The 19,178-nt window shown below is 45.4% G+C and overlaps 1 protein-coding gene across 6 annotated transcripts in view; it reads right to left on the reverse strand.

Annotated features, from left to right (window-relative positions):
* The window catches only part of LOC138853274 (pumilio homolog 2-like), a 439,987-nt gene that overhangs the window by 124,099 nt on the left and 296,710 nt on the right, over positions 1-19,178 (reverse strand). For 5 of the 6 annotated variants that reach the window (XM_070089036.1, XM_070089035.1, XM_070089034.1 and 2 more), the window contains one exon: positions 8,883-8,912. The exons of the other annotated variant lie outside the window; for it this stretch is intronic. In XM_070089036.1, coding sequence (XP_069945137.1) covers positions 8,883-8,912 — 30 coding nt within the window. The remainder of the gene's footprint in view (positions 1-8,882; positions 8,913-19,178) is intronic. 6 annotated transcript variants of the gene reach the window in all.

Here is a 19,178-nt window from a genome sequence, read left to right on the forward strand (position 1 = left end):
GTAAAGAACATTGAACCAGTCATTGAAGGTGTTTACACAATCTTTTACCTTTATATAACCTATGATGTTCCAGAGTGTGACTATTATCGAAATTGACGATTTGCGAGTCCATTTTCCCCATAAGAAATAATGTAAATCCAATTAATTCGTTCCAGACATCCAAAAGTACCAACAATTTTTTTTTTTACCTTAAAGATAGATTTACATGCACAAAAGAATGAACATTCAACATGACAGTTACCTTTATTGAAGGCTGTTGTTGATGAATGGAAGACATGGAGGAGGAGAGAGGGAAGAGAGGTTATTGTTTGGAAGGGGAATTCCCCTCCATAAGGGCTCTAGGTTACTTCAGGGGTCACTTCCCTAGCTTTAATATAGATTTACAGGCAGAAAAGAATGCCAAATAAATGTAAAGCACTAATAAAATGTATAAATGAACATTTAACATCATACTTACCTTTATTGAAGACTCTTGTTGGTGTATGGCAGATGGGGCAGAGGGAGGGGAGGAGAGTTTATTGTTGGAGAATATGACACTAATATCAACTCGACGGCTTATTTATCTATCACAATTCAACTAATATGACATAATAAACAATATTAATAACATATAAACATGGAATATTCTCTAGAATGAATAAAATAATTCATTAAGTATGAAACAAGAGGTGTTGTGTTGTTGTTGGGTGTATAAGGGCCACAGAGTATAAACTGTCCATAATGGTGGTGAAGCAGCAGCTGAAATGCCAGTGTTTTCTGTAGCCCTATACAACTCCAACAACATTGGAAGAATTAGTAGAATTGCTGAATCACTGAAGAAGGCACCCTCTACCACCATCACTACCACTCACCATCACTACCACCCTCTACCACTATCACAACTACTACTATCTTTTACCACTATCACAAATGCTACCACCCTCTACCACTATCAGAACTGCTACCACTACCACCACCACTTTCGTATTTTTCTACAAACATTTTCTTAAATTATGTGTGTTTTTCACATTCTTTACCAAAGGGCTGGCACTAGAAACTTTCTTTGGAGCCATGGTGACTTATTTAGCAATTACAAGCACTAAAACAAATGGAATATTATGAAATGTATCTTATGAACTTGTGGGATCATCCTCACTCACTGATAAACTATGACACACTGGCTGGGAATGGAGTGTGAGGCGGCTGGGGATGTGTGTATGCGCCTCAGACGAATGACTATTCGCGAGTCAAATAACGATTCGCGAGTCAATGATTTGATGAAAAAAAAAGTTACAATTTCTGAAAATTATGACTTTCAAGTCTTACAAAAAACGAGGGTCCACTGTACTCTCGGAGCCTGGCTATGGGCCAGGTTCATCTGGTGCCGTGATGAAGTACACGTCGGTGAAACAGGACGTACTCTAATCAAATTAATTCGTTGAAGACACCCAAAAGTATGAAAAAAAAACAAAATTTACCATATGATATATACATTTTCCTACACACAAAAAGAAGGATACATGCACAATATATATTGTGCATGTATTTGTTCTTCATTTAGTACACTAGTACATGCACAATATATATTTTGCATGTACTAGTGTACTAAATGAAGAATAAATGACACTTATCTTTATTGAGGATGGGGTGATGAGTGATGAGACACTGTCCTGGGAGTGCCTTTTCCTCCTGAGTAATGTAGGTCCTGTTTGGCAATTTCTTCCAAAACAGGCCTCATCACACTGTGTATGCCACTACGATTCTTAAATCTCTCAAACCAACCTTTGCTGGCCTTAAATTCACCAATATGAGCACTAGTTCCAGGCATTTTTTCCTGTTCACCTGGGTATTAGTCTACTGGTGTGGGTCGCATCTTGGGGGACAAGATTAAGGACCCCAATGGAAATAAGTTAAACAGTCCTCGATGACACAATTACTTTCTTGGGTTATCCTGGGTGGCTAACCCTCTGGGGGTTAATTGTTTCTTGGTATTCACAATAAGCCTATGGTGACTTATTTAGCAGTTACAAGCACTAAAAACACTGGAATACAAAATTTATCGAATGTATGAGTGCAACCGTCCGCCCTAGCTTGTAAACAATGTCACACTAGCTCAGCTGAGGCGCTCAGGCCAGACAGACCAGACAGTCGCATTCAGGACGAATGATGTAAGTCGAGTTTTTCAATGTAGGTCGGGGTCAATTTTTTACGCTGACAAGCATCATAAGTTGGTTTTATCATAGGTTGAGGCCATCATAAGTCGGGGGTCCACTGTACTACAGTGGTCCCTCGTTTTTCGTAATTAATCCGTTCCTGGAGCCGTTACTATAAACAAAATTTACGATTTATGAATCAATTTTCCCCATAAGAAATAATGTAAATACAATTAATACGTTCCTGACACCCAGAAGTATTAAAACAAAAAATTTTTTTTACATGAAATATACATGTAGTACATAAACAATATAATGGGAAATGATGAATGAAACATTAACAGCATAACACTTGCCTTTATTGGAGATTCTTCTTAGTGTATGGGAGACTGGAGGAGGAGAGTGGATTGTTTATAGTTTGGAAGGGGAATCCCCTTCCAGCAACACCTCAGGTACCAATTGCTATTCTGGGGTTGCTTGTCTTCTCTGTTTCTTAATGCCACTAAGACCACCTTGAGAGTCAATGGAGTCCTGTCTCACAAAATAACTGTGGAGAGAGCTCTGTTTCTGGCATCTCTTTAACACTTCCCTAAAATGGCCCAGGACGTTGTCATGTTGCCAATATGGCTTGCAACAACCTTGTTAGGGTGATTTTTCTCCATAAAGCTTTCCATCTTACCCCACATAGTAAAAATCTCTAATTTCTGAAGAAGGCACCTTCTTCCATCTCTCTTCCTCCTCCTCTGCAGCAAGATTGTGAGCTGCGATGTGTTGCTCTTCCTGCTGAAGCTCTTGCAGCTCCTCAGTGGTGGGCTCTTCGTTGTGGTCTTCCACCAATTCTTCCACATCCTCCAAACTCACATCCAACCCCATGGAACTCCCCAGTGCCACAATTGATTTTACAACAGACATAGGCTCATCAGGGTCAGTCCCAAACCCTTCAAAATCCCTCTTGTCAACACAATCTGGCCACAATTTTCTCCAGGTAGAGTTCAAAGTCCTGGTAGTCACTCCCTCCCAAGCCATACCTATAAGGGTTATGCAATGGAGGATGCTGAAGTGTTCTCTCCAAAATTCCCTTAGGGTCAAGTGAGTGTCTGTGATCACAGTCAAGCACCTGTGAAACATTGCTTTTGTGTAGTTTTTTTTAAAGTTTGCAATGACCTGCTGGTCCATGGGCTGGAGGAGAGGAGTGGTATTCGGGGACAAGAACTTTACTGTGATAAACCCAAACTCCTCGAAAATTAGGTCATCCAAGTTTGGAGGATGAGCAGGTGCATTGTCCATTACTAACAGGCACTTGAGATCCAATTTCTTTTCCAGGAGATACTCCTTCACACTAGGGCCAAACACTTCATTGAACCACTTGACGAAAATTTCCCTCGTGACCCATGCCTTACTATTAGATTTCCAAAACACACACAATTTACTCTTCATAACATTGTTTTTCCTGAACACTCTGGGATTTTCAGAATGGTACACTAGTAATGGCTTCACTTTGAAATCCCCACTAGCATTAGTGCAGAACATTAGCATCAGCCTGTCTTTCATAGGCTTATGTCCTGGCATTGCCTTTTCCTCTTGTGTAATGAAGGTCCTCTTTGGCATTTTCTTCCAAAAGAGGCCTGTTTCATCACAATTGAACACTTGTTCAGGTTTCAGTCCTTCAGCCTCTATGTACTCCTGGAATTCATGCACATATTTTTCAGCCGCCTTGTGGTCCGAACTGGCAGCCTCACCATGCCTTACCACACTGTATATGCCAGTACGGTTCTTAAATCTCTCAAACCAGCCTTTGCTGGCCTTAAATTCACCCACATCACCACTATTTGCAGGCAATTTCTTTACCAAATCTTCATGCAACTGCCTAGCCTTTTCACAAATAATCGAAGTTTCTCATTTATCCACACCAATAATAACTTCTCAACCTCTTCGAGTACTGGTGATCTCATTTTTGTCAGCATAGTTACCCCCTTTGCAACAACAGCATCCTTGATTTCCTTTTTCTTGGCCACTATGGAACATAAGGTTGAGTAGGGTTTCTTATACATCCTGGACAGTTCGGCCACACTTGTACCACTTTCATATTGTTCAATGGTTTTTTTTAAATTCAATCGTATTTCTCACCTTCTTTATCACAGGCTTGGCACTAGGAGCTTTCTTTGGAGCCATGGTAGCTTATTTAGTGCTTGCAAGCACTAAAATAAATGGAATATTATGAAATATTTCGCTGGAGCACATGAGGGGACCTTTGCTCACTGGTAAACAATGCCAGACTGGCTGCCGCCACGGCTCACGCCGTGGGTACACGTCCCGGAAGAACTACGACTAGCGAGTCAACCTATGACAAGTGAGTCCGTGTTTATATGAAAATACCCCTATGATTGGTGAAATTTACGACTGCCGGGAACTACGAAAAGCGGGGGACCACTGTATTTAGAAAGAATTTAACGTGTGTGTACAACGTAGAAACTCTTCCAACCACTTAATGAGATTCTTACGTCCACCTAGTCATCAACAAAACAGATTTTCGCAGACATGCATGCCTTTAAATGTGGGGTCACACCCTGCAAAGCTTGTGGATGAGTACAGAAATTATCAAGAATGAAGAGAGCCTTGAAAGCAGGGTTCTTGCTGTGCAGGTAAAACTTTACTTCAGGAATAAAGTGATGCTTAAACCAGTCAATAAATATTTCCTCTGTCATCCATGGTGATTGGTTCAACCTTTAAATTACTAGTAATGTGTTTTTATTACACCTTTCAAAGCACAAGGATTCTTAGAGCAAGGCTCCAAATTTTTTTCCCCTCCCACAAACCGAACCGTGTTAATTTTTTCAAGCCGTTGTATAAAATTGTGCTGCAATTTTTCGATAGTGCAATAACAAAAACGTGCCAAATAAAACCATGTAACATAATGGTCTACTGTACATTACCTTTCATACAATTTATATAGATATTTTCATTATTAGCTAAAATGAAAATATCTTGCTTTATATTATTATTTGACTTAGGTATGTCATTAGGTAGGATGTAACATTTACACTTCACTGTGCTCACTGAGATTTGTGGTTCACTATCCGCATTGGCAAACTAACTTGTTATCGCTCACCTGTTCGTCAGGCTGTACCTGGCGCCATAGCTGGGTAGCACAGGAGAGTCGCATGATCACACCTGATGTGCAGCCTGTAGTCGAGGAATCGTTCTTTCCTCTGCTGGTCCTTGCTAGACCAGCACCTCTCTCGTCTCAGGCTAGTTGTTCCTTATTTAGACTGTTTTGGTAGAGAATGATTTTGATGGTAAATCGAAACATATTTTTCGTAGCTCTGTCTAACACTGTTCACAAAGCGTACTTCAGACTTGGTGATTTTCAACGTTATACTGAGGTTGTGTGTCATGCTGACACTAAGTCAACCCGGGTCCCAAGCTACATCTTCTGACCCATTTTGTTGAGTCTATGCATTGTCGTAGTCAGGGATTTGGATATGCTGACCCTAGATTCAGTATTAAGGGAGTTTTATGACTTTTGTAGAGGATCTGCTGATGGTCCCCAGGTAGGGTCGTTATTTTGTCTCCTTGCTCCTGATGTTGTGCTGCTGCTTGTTACATTATTGTTGTTCATCATATTATTCAAGCAAGCTGTTTGGATTGCCTTGCTGGTCAAGAAGATAGATTTGAGGAAATTTAGTCAGTCATTGTTTAAGCCTAATTCAAGACTAGTCTTACTGAGATGCAACAAACCACTTTGAGCACATACACTCACTCTCTCTCACATGCACGCACACACGCACACACACGCACACGCGCACGCGCGCACACACACACACACACACACACACACACACACACACACACACACACACACACACACACACACACACACACACACATGTACATTTGTATATGCTAGAATTTTTATAATTGATAACATACCATACGGTGCTTAAGCCATAATATGAAATGTTCCTTCACTATACTACTATAAGAGAAGTGTAGAAGCTTATATATCCTAAATTTTATCAAATTCATTTACTCTGATTTTGTCCACCTAGACAGCTTTGTTAATAAACTTCTCAATTTTTATTTCGTTAGTTAGTATCCTACCAGTTGCAATCCTAAAGCACTATTAAAATTTACCAAAATTTTAAAGGATAACTGAACCAGAATACTTTCTACTTGTTACAAAAAAAACAAACAGGCTGAATGCTAGAAGGGGACGCCTAGTATTCTCTGGAAATGTCTATACTTAATATATATTGCCTTTTTGTAACACATACCAACATATTGGAGTGAACGTGATGAATTTGAGAGTCAGTGGGATGCTACGAGCAACAGCCTCATTAACCCCTTGACTGTCGCAACCCCCAATCCTGAGGTGTCTCCTGGTGTCGCAAAATGTCAAAAAAAAAAAAAATTATTTTTCTTGTGAAATGATAGAGAATCTTTTCCCGATTGTAATGACACTAAAAAAACGAAATTTGATGGAAAACTGACGGAATTATGCTCTCGCGAAGTTAGCGACCCCGGCGATATTGACAAATCGGCGATTTCGCCCACTTTGAGCCCTATTTTCGGCTAATTCCTTTGTGCCAGTCGACCAAAGTCATAGCTATTTCTTTAGAACTCCATTTTTTCTATCGATTGAGTACAAGAAACTGCCCATTTACCAATTTCAACTACCCAATAATGTGGTCAGAAATTTGCAACTTGGCCAATTTCACGAAAATTATAAAATATAACAATGTCAAAATAAGGTCCAGAATGAACAATGCAGACATTCCTGGCTCTAAAATAACATTTTCTTTATTCATCAGTCATGTCTCCGGGCCCTTCTGATATTACTCTTGCTTTCTATTTTGAATTTTTATTCAAACAAAAAAATAGAAGACTTACTATTATGCAGACTACTGCAATACTGTAATAATTGTATAAATAACATCAACCCATTCATGACTGCATATTAGAATGGCTAGTTGGACATTTATTGGACAATGACATCATTTGTGTACTTTTGAACATCGGTAAAAATTAAACATTTCCCCTACTTTGAGCTCCATTTCCAGGTTCTTTTTATAGTAAAATCAATCAAAGTCACCTCTATTTCTATATTATGTTTTCCATTCTATCAAATGAGACCAAGAAAACGAGAATACAACCATAAATACTATACGAAAATAGACCACAAAGTCGGCATTTTAATTAAAAAAACGGTCGGAGTTTTTTTTTTCTCATTATGCACTGCGTGCTACAGGATTTTTTTTTATGTGGTGCACACTGACCACACAGACCCATTCTCTCACATGTGGGCCTACCAGCTTTCTCCTGCTTGATTTGAAGCCGCTAGAATTTATGAGTATATATACGTCAAACACGGTACCTCGTAAGACGTATATATACGGCCGCGACAGTCAAAGGGTTAATCAACAAGCACCAGACAAGCCAGACCCAGAGCAATGCTGTAATAGGAAAAACCAAAGGAAATACCAAAGACAAAGATGCAAAATCCTAGAGGAGTTGGCCCCAAATCTGCACACACAAATCACTTCCTACAATTGTGAGCAAGAGACTTGACTGATGGTGCACAATGCTCCAATGGAAAGCAAGAGTAACCCACATGCATTAAGTATGACTGGACTAAGACTTCTCAATACTCTCCCTGCATACACAAGAGGAATTACCAACAGACCCATGACTATCTTCAAGAACAACCTGGGTAAGTTTCTTTTCAGCCGGGTTGTGATGCACACTTTTAACTTTGTGCAGCTCACGACAACAACCTAGTTAATCAGGGCATTGAGTGTGATTTTTCCTCTAGAACCAGACCATGGGGGGAACTAACCCCTGAAATCAGGCAGGTAGGATGTTAGAGAATACATGTCTCAGGATGGAAAGAAAACTTAATCAGATATACCTCTGAGTTCCAGAGCTTGGCCATAGGCCAGGTAAACTCCAGGTAATAGGCCAGGCTTGAGACAATTCAGGAGGTTGCGACCTGGTTCCAGACCAGGCCTCCCGGATGCTGGCCTGATCAACCAGGTTTTTAGTGCCAGCCCAAATAGTTCAATTTATGCACCACAGCCCAGCTGAGCAGGAACTGATTAGAGAAATTTATTTCGCAGAAAATGTGTTGTCATGACTAGGGTTTTTACTGCTGGCACCAGCCTTAGGTTCATTAGTCTATGTTAAAAGAGCAGCATGTTAGATGCTACCCCACATCTTGCTGGTAGGAGTGTCTGGAGAGAAGTAAGGACTCGGCAGGGTCTGGTCGTCAGGTCTAGGACTGAACTCTGCTCATCAGATGACAGCACCAGGCCTAGAATGTAGTGTGCAAAAAGTAACCCCAATAGGGGTTACATTTATCCGTTTTCCTCAAACACAGCAAGGGGTATGTTAGTAATTCCTCTTACGCACGAAGAGATCATGTTGAGTCTAGGTCCGCTTACATTCAAGTTCTCTGGGAAGGAAACACCATAATGTCTTTCTGGAGTAGGTGTCAGTCCAAAGATTAGCACAAATAGAGTTAGCCAATTTAAATTTAAAGTTACCAGACCTCTTAACCTCCTGCCCTCTGCCCCTGGTGGCATTAACCCCAGAAATATGATTCAGGTATACTTCAGGTACCTCCCAGGTTAACAACTCTGAGCACAGAAGTAAAACATTATGAACTACTAAAGCTATCCCCCCTAATGGGACACACCATACACTCTTACCTTGAGCTAAAAAAAACTATAAGTTGAGAATAAGTTTATTTACCTGTTGTCCATATTCTACTCGTCTGCTAACCTGAAAGACAAAAGACAAAACTATCAAGACATGATCAAGAAGATTATTTCATAACCTAACACTTAATTCATAATTACTCTAATGGATGCATATGCGAACACCTTAAAGTACTCACTCGAGTGGAGAGAAAAATACATGATAATATATACCAGAAAAGTACTCAAGGACCTGTTCCAAATCTGCACACTGCCGTAACGTACTGGAGTGAGAGAGATGGGAAACTGAAAATAAACCAAATGAAGAGCAGGGGTGCAATAGGCACAATAAGAGAACACTGTATCAACATCCGTGGAGCAACATTATTCAATATGTTAACAGAAGATATCAGAAACATTGCTGGAACAAGTATAGAAATCTTCAAAAGGAAACTGGACAAGTATCTTCATCAGGTGCCAGATCAACTGGGGTGTGATGGATATGTTGGAACAGTGGGCCTCCAGCAGTAACAGCATGGATGAACAGGATACCACCAGACGAGCCAGGCAAATGGAGTAGAAAGACTCTTGAAACTCAAAAAGATATAACAAGTGTGTGTAGGGGGGTGTGGGGGTGTGTGGGGGATGTGTGGGGGGGATGTGTGGGGGGGATGTGTGGGGGGATGTGTGAGGGGAAGTGTGGGAGGATGTGTGGGGGGATGTGGGAGGGATGTGGGGGGGGATGTGTGTGGGGGATGTGTGTGGGGGGATGTGTGGGGGGGATGTGTGGGGGGGATGTGTGGGGGGGATGTGTGGGGGATGTGTGGGGGGGATGTGTGTGGGGGGATGTGTGTGGGGGGATGTGTGTGGGGGGATGTGTGTGGGGGGGATGTGTGTGGGGGGGGGTGGGGGGATGTGAGTGGGTGTGTGTGTGTGGGGGTGTGTGTGTGGGGGATGTGTGGGGGGATGTGTGTGGGGGGATGTGTGTGGGGGGATGTGTGTGGGGGGATGTGTGTGGGGGGATGTGTGTGGGGGGATGTGTGTGGGGGGATGTGTGTGGGGGATGTGTGTGGGGGGTGGGGGGGATGTGTGTGGGGAGATGTGTGTGGGGAGATGTGTGTGGGGAGGATGTGTGTGGGGTGATTGTGGGGGGATGTGTGTCGGGGGATGTGTGGGGGGATGTGTGTGGGGTGATTGTGGGGGGATGTGTGTCGGGGGATGTGTGGGGGGGATGTGTGTGGGGGGGATGTGTGTGGGGGGGATGTGTGTGGGGGGATGTGTGGGGGGATGTGTGTGGGGGGATGTGTGTGGGGGGATGTGTGCGTGTGGGGGGGATGTGTGTGTGGGGGGATGTGTGTGTGGGGGGATGTGTGTGGGGGGATGTGTGTGTGGGGGGATGTGTGTGGGGAGGATGTGTGTGGGGGGATGTGTGGGGGGGATGTGTGTGGAGGGGATGTGTGTGGGGGATGTATGTGGAGGGGATGTATGTGGAGGGGATGTGTGGGGGGATGTGTGTGGAAGGGATGTGTGTGAGGGGGATGTGTGTGGGGGGATGCGTGTGAGGGGGATGCGTGTGAGGGGGATGTGTGTGGGGGGATGTGTGTGGGGGGATGTGTGTGGGGGGATGTGTGTGGGGGGGATGTGTGTGGGGGGATGTGTGTGGGGGGGACGTGTGTGGGGGGACGTGTGTGGGGGGACGTGTGTGGGGGGATGTGTGTGGGGAAGATGTGTGTTGGGGGGATGTGTGGGGGGATGTGTGGGGGGGATGTGTGTGGGGGATGTGTGTGAGGGGATATGCGAGGGGGATGTGTGTGGGGGGGATGTGTGGGGGGGATGTGTGGGGGGATGTGTGTGGGGAAGATGTGTGTGGGGAAGATGTGTGGGGTGGGATGTGTGTGGGGGATTTGTGTGGGGGGATTTGTGTGGGGGGATGTGTGTGAGGGGATGTGTGTGGGGGATGTGTGTGGGGGATGTGTGTGGGGGGATGTGTGTGGGGGATGTGTGTGAAGGGGATGTGTGTGGGGGGGATGTGTGTGGGGAGGATGTGGGGTGATTGTGGGGGATGTGTGTCGGGGGATGTGTGTTGGGGGATGTGTGTTGGAGGATGTGTGTAAGGGGATGTGTGTGAGGGGAATGTGTGTGGGGGGGATGCGTGAAGGGATGTGTGTGGGGGGGATGTGTGTGGGGGGGATGCGTGTGGGGGGATGTGTGTAAGGGGATGTAAGGGGATGTGTGTGAGGGGAATGTGTGTGGGGGGGATGCGTGAAGGGATGTGTGTGGGGGGGATGTGTGGGGGGGATGCGTGTGGGGGAATGTGTGTGGGGAGATGTGTGGGGGATGTGTGTGGGGGGATGTGTGTGGGGGGATGTGTGTGGGGGGGATGTGTGTGGGGGGGATGTGTGTGGGGGGATGTGTGTGGGGGGATGTGTGTGGGGGGATGTGTGTGGGGGGATGTGTGTGGGGGGATGTGTGTGGGGGGGATGTGTGTGGGGGGATGTGTGTGGGGGGATGTGTGTGGGGGGATGTGTGTGGGGGGATGTGTGTGGGGGGATGTGTGTGGGGGGATGTGTGTGTGGGGGGATGTGTGTGGGGGGGATGTGTGTGGGGGGGATGTGTGTGGGGGGATGTGTGTGGGGGGATGTGTGTGGGGGGATGTGTGTGGGGGGATGTGTGTGGGGGGATGTGTGTGGGGAGATGTGTGTGGGGGATGTGTGTGGGGGGATGTGTGCGGGTGTGTGTGGGGGGGGGGATGTGTGTGTGGGGGGGATGTGTGTGGGGGATGTGTGTGGGGGGATGTGTGTGGGGGGATGTGTGTGGGGGGATGTGTGTGGGGGGATGTGTGTGGGGGGATGTGTGTGGGGGGGGATGTGTGGGGGGGATGTATGTGGAGGGGATGTATGTGGAGGGGATGTATGTGGAGGGGATGTGTGGGGGGATGTGTGAGGGGGATGTGTGTGGGGGGATGCGTGTGGGGGGATGTGTGTGGGGGGGATGTGTGTGGGGGGATGTGTGTGGGGAGATGTGTGTGGGGGATGTGTGTGGGGGATGTGTGTGGGGGGATGTGTATGTGTGTGGGGGGATGTGTGTGGGGGGGATGTGTGTGGGGGGGACGTGTGGGGGGGACGTGTGTGGGGGGAAGTGTGTGGGGGGAAGTGTGTGGGGGGGACGTGTGAGGGGAAATGTGTGTGGGGAGGATGTGTGTGGGGAGGATGTGTGTGGGAAGGATGTGTGGGGGGATGTGTGTGGGGGGATGTGTGTGGGGGGATGTGTGTGGGGGATGTGTGGGGGGATGTGTGGGGGGATGTGTGGGGGGGATGTGTGGGGGACATGTGTGGGGGACATGTGTGGGGGACATGTGTGGGGGACATGTGTGGGGGGGGATGTGTATGGGGGGGATGTGTATGGGGGGGATGTGTATGGGGGGGATGTGTGTGGGGGGATGTGTGTGGGAAGGATGTGTGTGGGGGGATGTGTGTGGGGGGATGTGTGTGGGGGGATGTGTGTGGGGGGATATGTGAGGGGGATGTGTGTGGGGGGATGTGTGGGGGGATGTGTGTGGGGGGATGTGTGTGGGGGGATGTGTGTGGGGGATGTGTGGGGGGATGTGTGTGGGGGGATTTGTGTGGGGGGGATGTGTGGGGGGGATGTGTGTGGGGGATTTGTGTGGGGGGATGTGTGTGGGGGGATGTGTGTGGGGGATGTGTGTGGGGGGATGTGTGTGGGGGGATGTGTGTGGGGGGATGTGTGTGGGGGGATGTGTGTGGGGGGATGTGTGTGGGGGGGATGTATGTGGGGGGATGTGTTAGTTACCATTTTGTCCTAGGCACATGTCGATTAGATACTAGACCTGTTGTATTTGCATGTGTTAGTGTGTGTGTGTGTGTTGCAGGGGTCGAGTAGAGTCCGAGCTCCTGGCCCCGCCTCTTCACTGATCGTTACTAGGTCACTCTCCCTGAACCATAAGCTTTATCATACTAGGTCACTCTCCCTGAACCATGAGCTTTATCATACCTCTGCTTAAAGCTATGTATGGATCCTGCCTCCACTACATCGCTTCCCAAACTATTCCACTTACTGACTACTCTGTGGCTGAAGAAATACTTCCTAACATCCCTGTGATTCATCTGTGTCTTCAGCTTCCAACTGTGTCACCTTGTTACTGTGTCCAATCTCTGGAACATCCTGTCTTTGTCCACCTTGTCAATTCCTCTCAGTATTTTGTATGTCGTTATCATGTCCCCCCTATCTCTCCTGTCCTCCAGTGTCGTCAGGTTGATTTCCCTTAACCTCTCCTCGTAGGACATACCTCTTAGCTCTGGGACTAGTCTTGTTGCAAACCTTTGCACTTTCTCTAGTTTCTTCACGTGCTTGGCTAGGTGTGGGTTCCAAACTGGTGCCGCATACTCCAATATGGGCCTAACATACACGGTGTACAGAGTCCTGAATGATTCCTTATTAAGATGTCGGAATGCTGTTCTGAGGTTTGCTAGGCGACCATATGCTGCAGCAGTTATTTGGTTGATGTGCGCTTCAGGAGATGTGCCTGGTGTTATACTCACCCCAAGATCTTTTTCCTTGAGTGAGGTTTGTAGTCTCTGACCCCCTAGACTGTACTCCGTCTGCGGCCTTCTTTGCCCTTCCCCAATCTTCATGACTTTCCACTTGGTGGGATTGAACTCCAGGAGCCAATTGCTGGACCAGGTCTGCAGCCTGTCCAGATCCCTTTGTAGTTCTGCCTGGTCTTCGATCGAGTGAATTCTTCTCATCAACTTCACGTCATCTGCAAACTGGGACACCTCAGAGTCTATTCCTTCCGTCATGTCGTTCACAAATACCAGAAACAGCACTGGTCCTAGGACTGACCCCTGCGGGATCCCGCTGGTCACAGGTGCCCACTCTGACACCTCGCCACGTACCATGCCTCGCTGCTGTCTTCCTGACAAGTATTCCCTGATCCATTGTAGTGCCTTCCCTGTTATCCCTGCTTGGTCCTCCAGTGTGTGTCTGTGTGTGTGTGTGTGTGTCTGTGTCAGTGTGTGTGTCTGTGTCAGTGTGTGTGTGTGTGTGTGTGTGTGTGTGTGTGTGTGTGTGTGTGTGTGTGTGTGTGTGTGTGTGTGTGTGTGTGTGTGTGTGTGTGTGTGTCTGTGTGTGTGTGTCTGTGTGTGTGTGTGTGTGTGTGTGTGTGTGTGTGTCTGTGTGTGTGTGTGTGTGTGTGTGTGTGTCTGTGTGTGTGTGTGTGTGTGTGTGTGTGTGTGTGTGTGTCTGTGTGTGTGTGTGTGTGTGTGTGTGCGCGCGCGCGTGCGCGCGTGTCTGTACTCACCTAGTTGAGGTTGCGGGGGTCGAGTCCGAGCTCCTGGCCCCGCCTCTTCACTGTGTGTGTGTGTGTGTGTGTGTGTGTGTGTGTGTGTGTGTGTGTGTGTGTGTGTGTGTGTGTGTGTCTGTGTGTGTGTGTGTGTGTGTGTGTGTGTGTGTGTGTGTGTGTGTGTGTGTGTGTGTGTGTGTCGATTTTTTTTTTTTTGCGCGAGTCAATGCATTTAGTAGGGTGTTTAGGTACGCGCGTATTTTGCGTAAATTTTGTTGTTTGTGTTTGCGCATTTTATTTAGACTGAATGAGCGTGGGTGACTGTCGTTTATGGTGTGATAGTAGTAGCTGTAATACGATTACATATATACATACTGGAATAACACTCGTTTAGAGGCATGAAAGTACAACTTATTTTGTTAGTGTTTGTATCTGTAGTATTGTCTCGTGTATTGTGTACTACTGTGATAGTGCTGTGATGGTACTGGGTTGTGCTAATGTATGCTGTTGGTTCTAGTTGTGCGTTACTGTTATGTAATACAGTTTTGTGTTATTGAACGTTTGCCTTTGTTGTTCCCCCCATTTTAGCATTTTTCCTGATGCAATTTTTGCGAGTGTATTCACCTAACTTTGGCTGTGTAGAGTAAAGAAGTCTCTGGGCTTATTTGTGTTTTTTTAAGTTACCTATTTGTACCTGTATGAAATAGTGATTTTGTTCCAAGTGTCCCGCCCACAGCATTTAATCTACCTTTAGTAGGTTTCCCAGTTTCTTATAGCCAATTCACTTCTAGCACTCTGCACAGACGTGTGTAGATGGATATGTGTGTGTGTGTGTGTGCGCGTGTGTGTGTGTGTGTGTGTGTGTGTGTGTGTGTGTGTGTGTGTGTGTGTGTGTGTGTGAGTGTATGTGTGTAAGTGTATGTGTGTGTATGAATGTGTATGTGTGTATGAATGTGTATGTGTATGAATGTGTATGTGTGTATGAATGTGTATGTGTATGTATGAATGTGTATGTATGAATGTGTATGTATGAATGTGTATGTATGTGTGTATGAGTGTATATGAGTGTATGTGTATGAGTGTGTATGAGTGTGTATGGGTGTGTATGAGTGTATATGAGTATGTGTGTGTATGAGTGTATGTATGAGTGCGTGTGTGTATGAGTGCGTGTGTGTATGAGTGCGTGTGTGTATGAGTGCGTGTGTATGAGTGCGTGTGTATGAGTGCGTGTGTATGAGTGCGTGTGTATGAGTGCGTGTGTATGAGTGCGTGTGTATGAGTGCGTGTGTGTATGAGTGCGTGTGTGTATGAGTGCGTGTGTGTATGAGTGCGTGTGTATGAGTGCGTGTGTATGAGTGCGTGTGTATGAGTGCGTGTGTATGAGTGCGTGTGTGTATGAGTGCGTGTGTGTATGAGTGCGTGTGTGTATGAGTGCGTGTGTGTATGAGTGCGTGTGTGTATGAGTGCGTGTGTGTATGAGTGCATGTCTGTGTGTATACTCTCCTATTTACATTCCTCTACTGGCGGTTGCAGATGTCAAGATAAAGCTCCTGGTCCCGCCTCTTCACTGACTGCTACTAGGTCCTCTCTCCCCCTGCACCATGAGCTTTATCATACCTCATCTTAAAATTATGTATGGTTCCTGCCTCCACTACTTCACTTGCTAGACTATTCCATTTCCTGACAACTATGACTAAAGAAATACTTCCTAACATCTGTCACTCATCTGAGTCTTCAACGTACAATTGTGACCCTTTGCGTCCGTGTCCAATTTTTGGAACATCCTCTCTGTCCACCTTGACAATTCCTCGCAGTATTTTGTATGTCGTTATCACATCTACCCTAACTATCCTGTCCTCCAGTGTCGTAAGGCCGATTTCCCTTAACCTTTCTTAGTAGGACATTCCCCTTAGCTTTGTGTGTATGTCTGAGTGTGTGGTATGTGGTGTGTGTGTGTGTGTGTGTGTGTGTGTGTGTGTGTGTCTGTGTCTGTGTGTGTGTGTCTGTGTGTGTGTGTGTGTGTGTGTGTGTGTGTGTGTGTGTGTGTCTGTGTGTGTGTGTCTGTGTGTGTGTGTGTGTGTGTGTGTGTCTGTGTGTGTGTGTCTGTGTGTGTGTGTCTGTGTGTGTGTGTCTGTGTGTGTGTGTGTCTGTGTGTGTGTGTGTCTGTGTGTGTGTGTGTCTGTGTGTGTGTGTGTCTGTGTGTGTGTGTGTCTGTGTGTGTGTGTGTCTGTGTGTGTGTCTGTGTGTGTGTGTCTGTGTGTGTGTGTCTGTGTGTGTGTGTGTGTGTGTGTGTGTGTGTGTGTGTGTGTGTGTGTGTGTGTGTGTGTGTGTGTGTGTGTGTGTGTGTGTGTGTGTGTGTGTGTGTGTGTGTGGATTTTTTTTTTTTTTGCGCGAGTCAATGCATTTAGTAGGGTGTTTAGGTACGCGCGTATTTTGCGTGAATTTTGTTGTTTGTGTTTGCGCATTTTATTTGGACTGAATGAGCGTGGGTGACTGTCGTTTATGGTGTGATAGTAGTAGCTGTAATACGATTACATATATACATACCGGAATAACACTCGTTTAGAGGCATGAAAGTACAACTTATTTTGTTAGTGTTTGTATCTGTAGTATTGTCTCGTGTATTGTGTACTACTGTGATAGTGCTGTGATGGTACTGGGTTGTGCTAATGTATGCTGTTGGTTCTAGTTGTGCGTTACTGTTATGTAATACAGTTTTGTGTTATTGAACGTTTGCCTTTGTTGTTCCCCCCATTTTAGCATTTTTCCTGATGCAATTTTTGCGAGTGTATTCACCTAACTTTGGCTGTGTAGAGTAAAGAAGTCTCTGGGCTTATTTGTGTGTTTTTTTAAGTTACCTATTTGTACCTGTATGAAACAGTGATTTTGTTCCAAGTGTCCCGCCCACAGCATTTAATCTACCTGTAGTAGGTTTCCCAGTTTCTTATAGCCAATTCACTTCTAGCACTCTGCACAGACGTGTGTCAACCAGGCTGTTACTGCTGGTGGCCCAGTGAACAACATATTCATCACTGCCTGGTTGATCTGGTACCTGGTGAAGATGCTTGTCCAATTTCCACTTGAAGACTTCTACACTTGTTCCAGTAGTGTTTCTGATATCTTCTGGTAAGATGTTGGAATAATCTGGGACCCACGGACATTGCTAGTGTGTTCCCTTATTGTGCCCACTTCACAGTTTTTCACTGGTAAATTTTGCGCTTCCTCCCATCTCCCTCACTCCAGCATATTGTTTCGGCAGTGTGCAGATTTCGGACAAGGCCCTCAATTACTTACCAGGTATATATTATCATGCATCTCTATCCTCCACTCCAGCTAGTATATATTCAAGGCTTAAGGCATTCCAAGTAATTTAAATTCTTTACTGGTTCTATGCAGGCCGTAAACGATCTATCTGTTCCTGCTCTGATATTTCGCATACCCGAAACGGGACTATCAATACTGAGCAATATCCCAAATGAGAGATCACAAGTGATTTTAAAAGTGCCACTGGCATTATTTCTCGTTCTGAAATTTCTCATTATCTACGGCATTATCCTCCTAGCCGTCGTGACCTTGGTCTTACTGTGTTCCTCGAGAGAACGGTCAGCCGACTTTATTATTCTCAAGTCTTTCAAGTGTTCCTTTCGTTCTGTTGGACGATCCTTTTGAGGTTTGAATACTATGTCCCTTTTGTGCTCTTCATTCTCTCCATACCTGAGCAGCTGAAACTTACCACCATCGAACCTCATGCTCTTACTGTCCACTGGAAAACCCTACTTTTATCATTCTGCAATTTTTCAGTCTTCTACCGAAGTGACCCCCCATGCTTACTTGAGTATCATCTGTAAATGATACAAAACTGTGACGGGTGTTTTTATGTATGTCTGCTACGAGGATAAGAAACAGCAGAGCTGCCAGGTCAGTGCCTTCGGGTACTGAATATCTTACCTCGTTGATGCTGGATTTTGCTGTTTACTACTACTACTACTATGTGTTTGTGTTCAGAACCTGAAAATCCATCTGCCTATCTTCCCCGTAATGCTTATGGCTCTCATTTTGTGTGCAATCGCCCTATGATCGCATCTGTCAAACGCCTTTCCAAAATTTGTTTATATCACATCTGCATTTTGGTTGTCTTCCAACGCCTTCATAATTCTGTCGTAGTGGTTTAGCAGCCGTGACAGGCATGATTGTCCTGTTCTAAAAACCGTGCTAGTTTGGGGGTCTACATGCGTTTAGACACTGGGGCGACATGATTGCTAATTAGATATTTGTATTAACAAGTTGGAATACAGATGTAGCTAATAAAAGTGGCCGGCCAGCTGGCCCAGTGGCTTACACATTGGCCTGAAGTTTACTAGTAGCGACCAGCAAAGAGGCGGGGCCAGGAGCTAGTAATCGACCCCTGTAACCATAATTAGCAGAGTACACGTACGTACACACACACACACACACACACACACACACACACACACACACACACACACACACACACACACACACACACACACGAGCTATGGCATGGCACCTAGAACAATAATTAGGCGAGTATACACACGATCATACTGCCCATGTCCCACCCCTCCAGAGTACACAGGCTCAGCATTTCCCACCCCAGGACTCAATTCTGGCTATATAATACATCAGCAGTCGATTCAGAATATGGAAAGCGTAGTCTAATAAGTAGAACCAACGATGAGGCAAACGAACGTCATTTTTTTAATAATGGTTCCAAAGAAACTATTCTGAGCTTCAGATCTACTACAGAAAACATTAATTACAAAAATGAAAAAAAAAAAAACAAATTTTTTGACAAATCTTAAATTTAGATTCAATTAAAATTATCATATAATTAAAATAATAAAAGATAAGCATGGGCTTTCGTAAGTGCCTAAATTTGGTTGAAAATGGTAAGTGTAAAGCTACTGTGGTTCTCGGCTGCATTTCTGAAGGCCAAAAGATGCCTCACTCATAGGATGGTCTTACCAATGTTCCGTAATTGCTGAATATGAAGACTTACCTATAAGTTGTCATGTCACAATTCGGGCC

The sequence above is a fragment of the Cherax quadricarinatus genome, chromosome 27 (genome assembly GCF_038502225.1).
Source record: "Cherax quadricarinatus isolate ZL_2023a chromosome 27, ASM3850222v1, whole genome shotgun sequence".
In the NCBI taxonomy this organism is placed as follows: Eukaryota; Metazoa; Arthropoda; class Malacostraca; order Decapoda; family Parastacidae; genus Cherax; species Cherax quadricarinatus.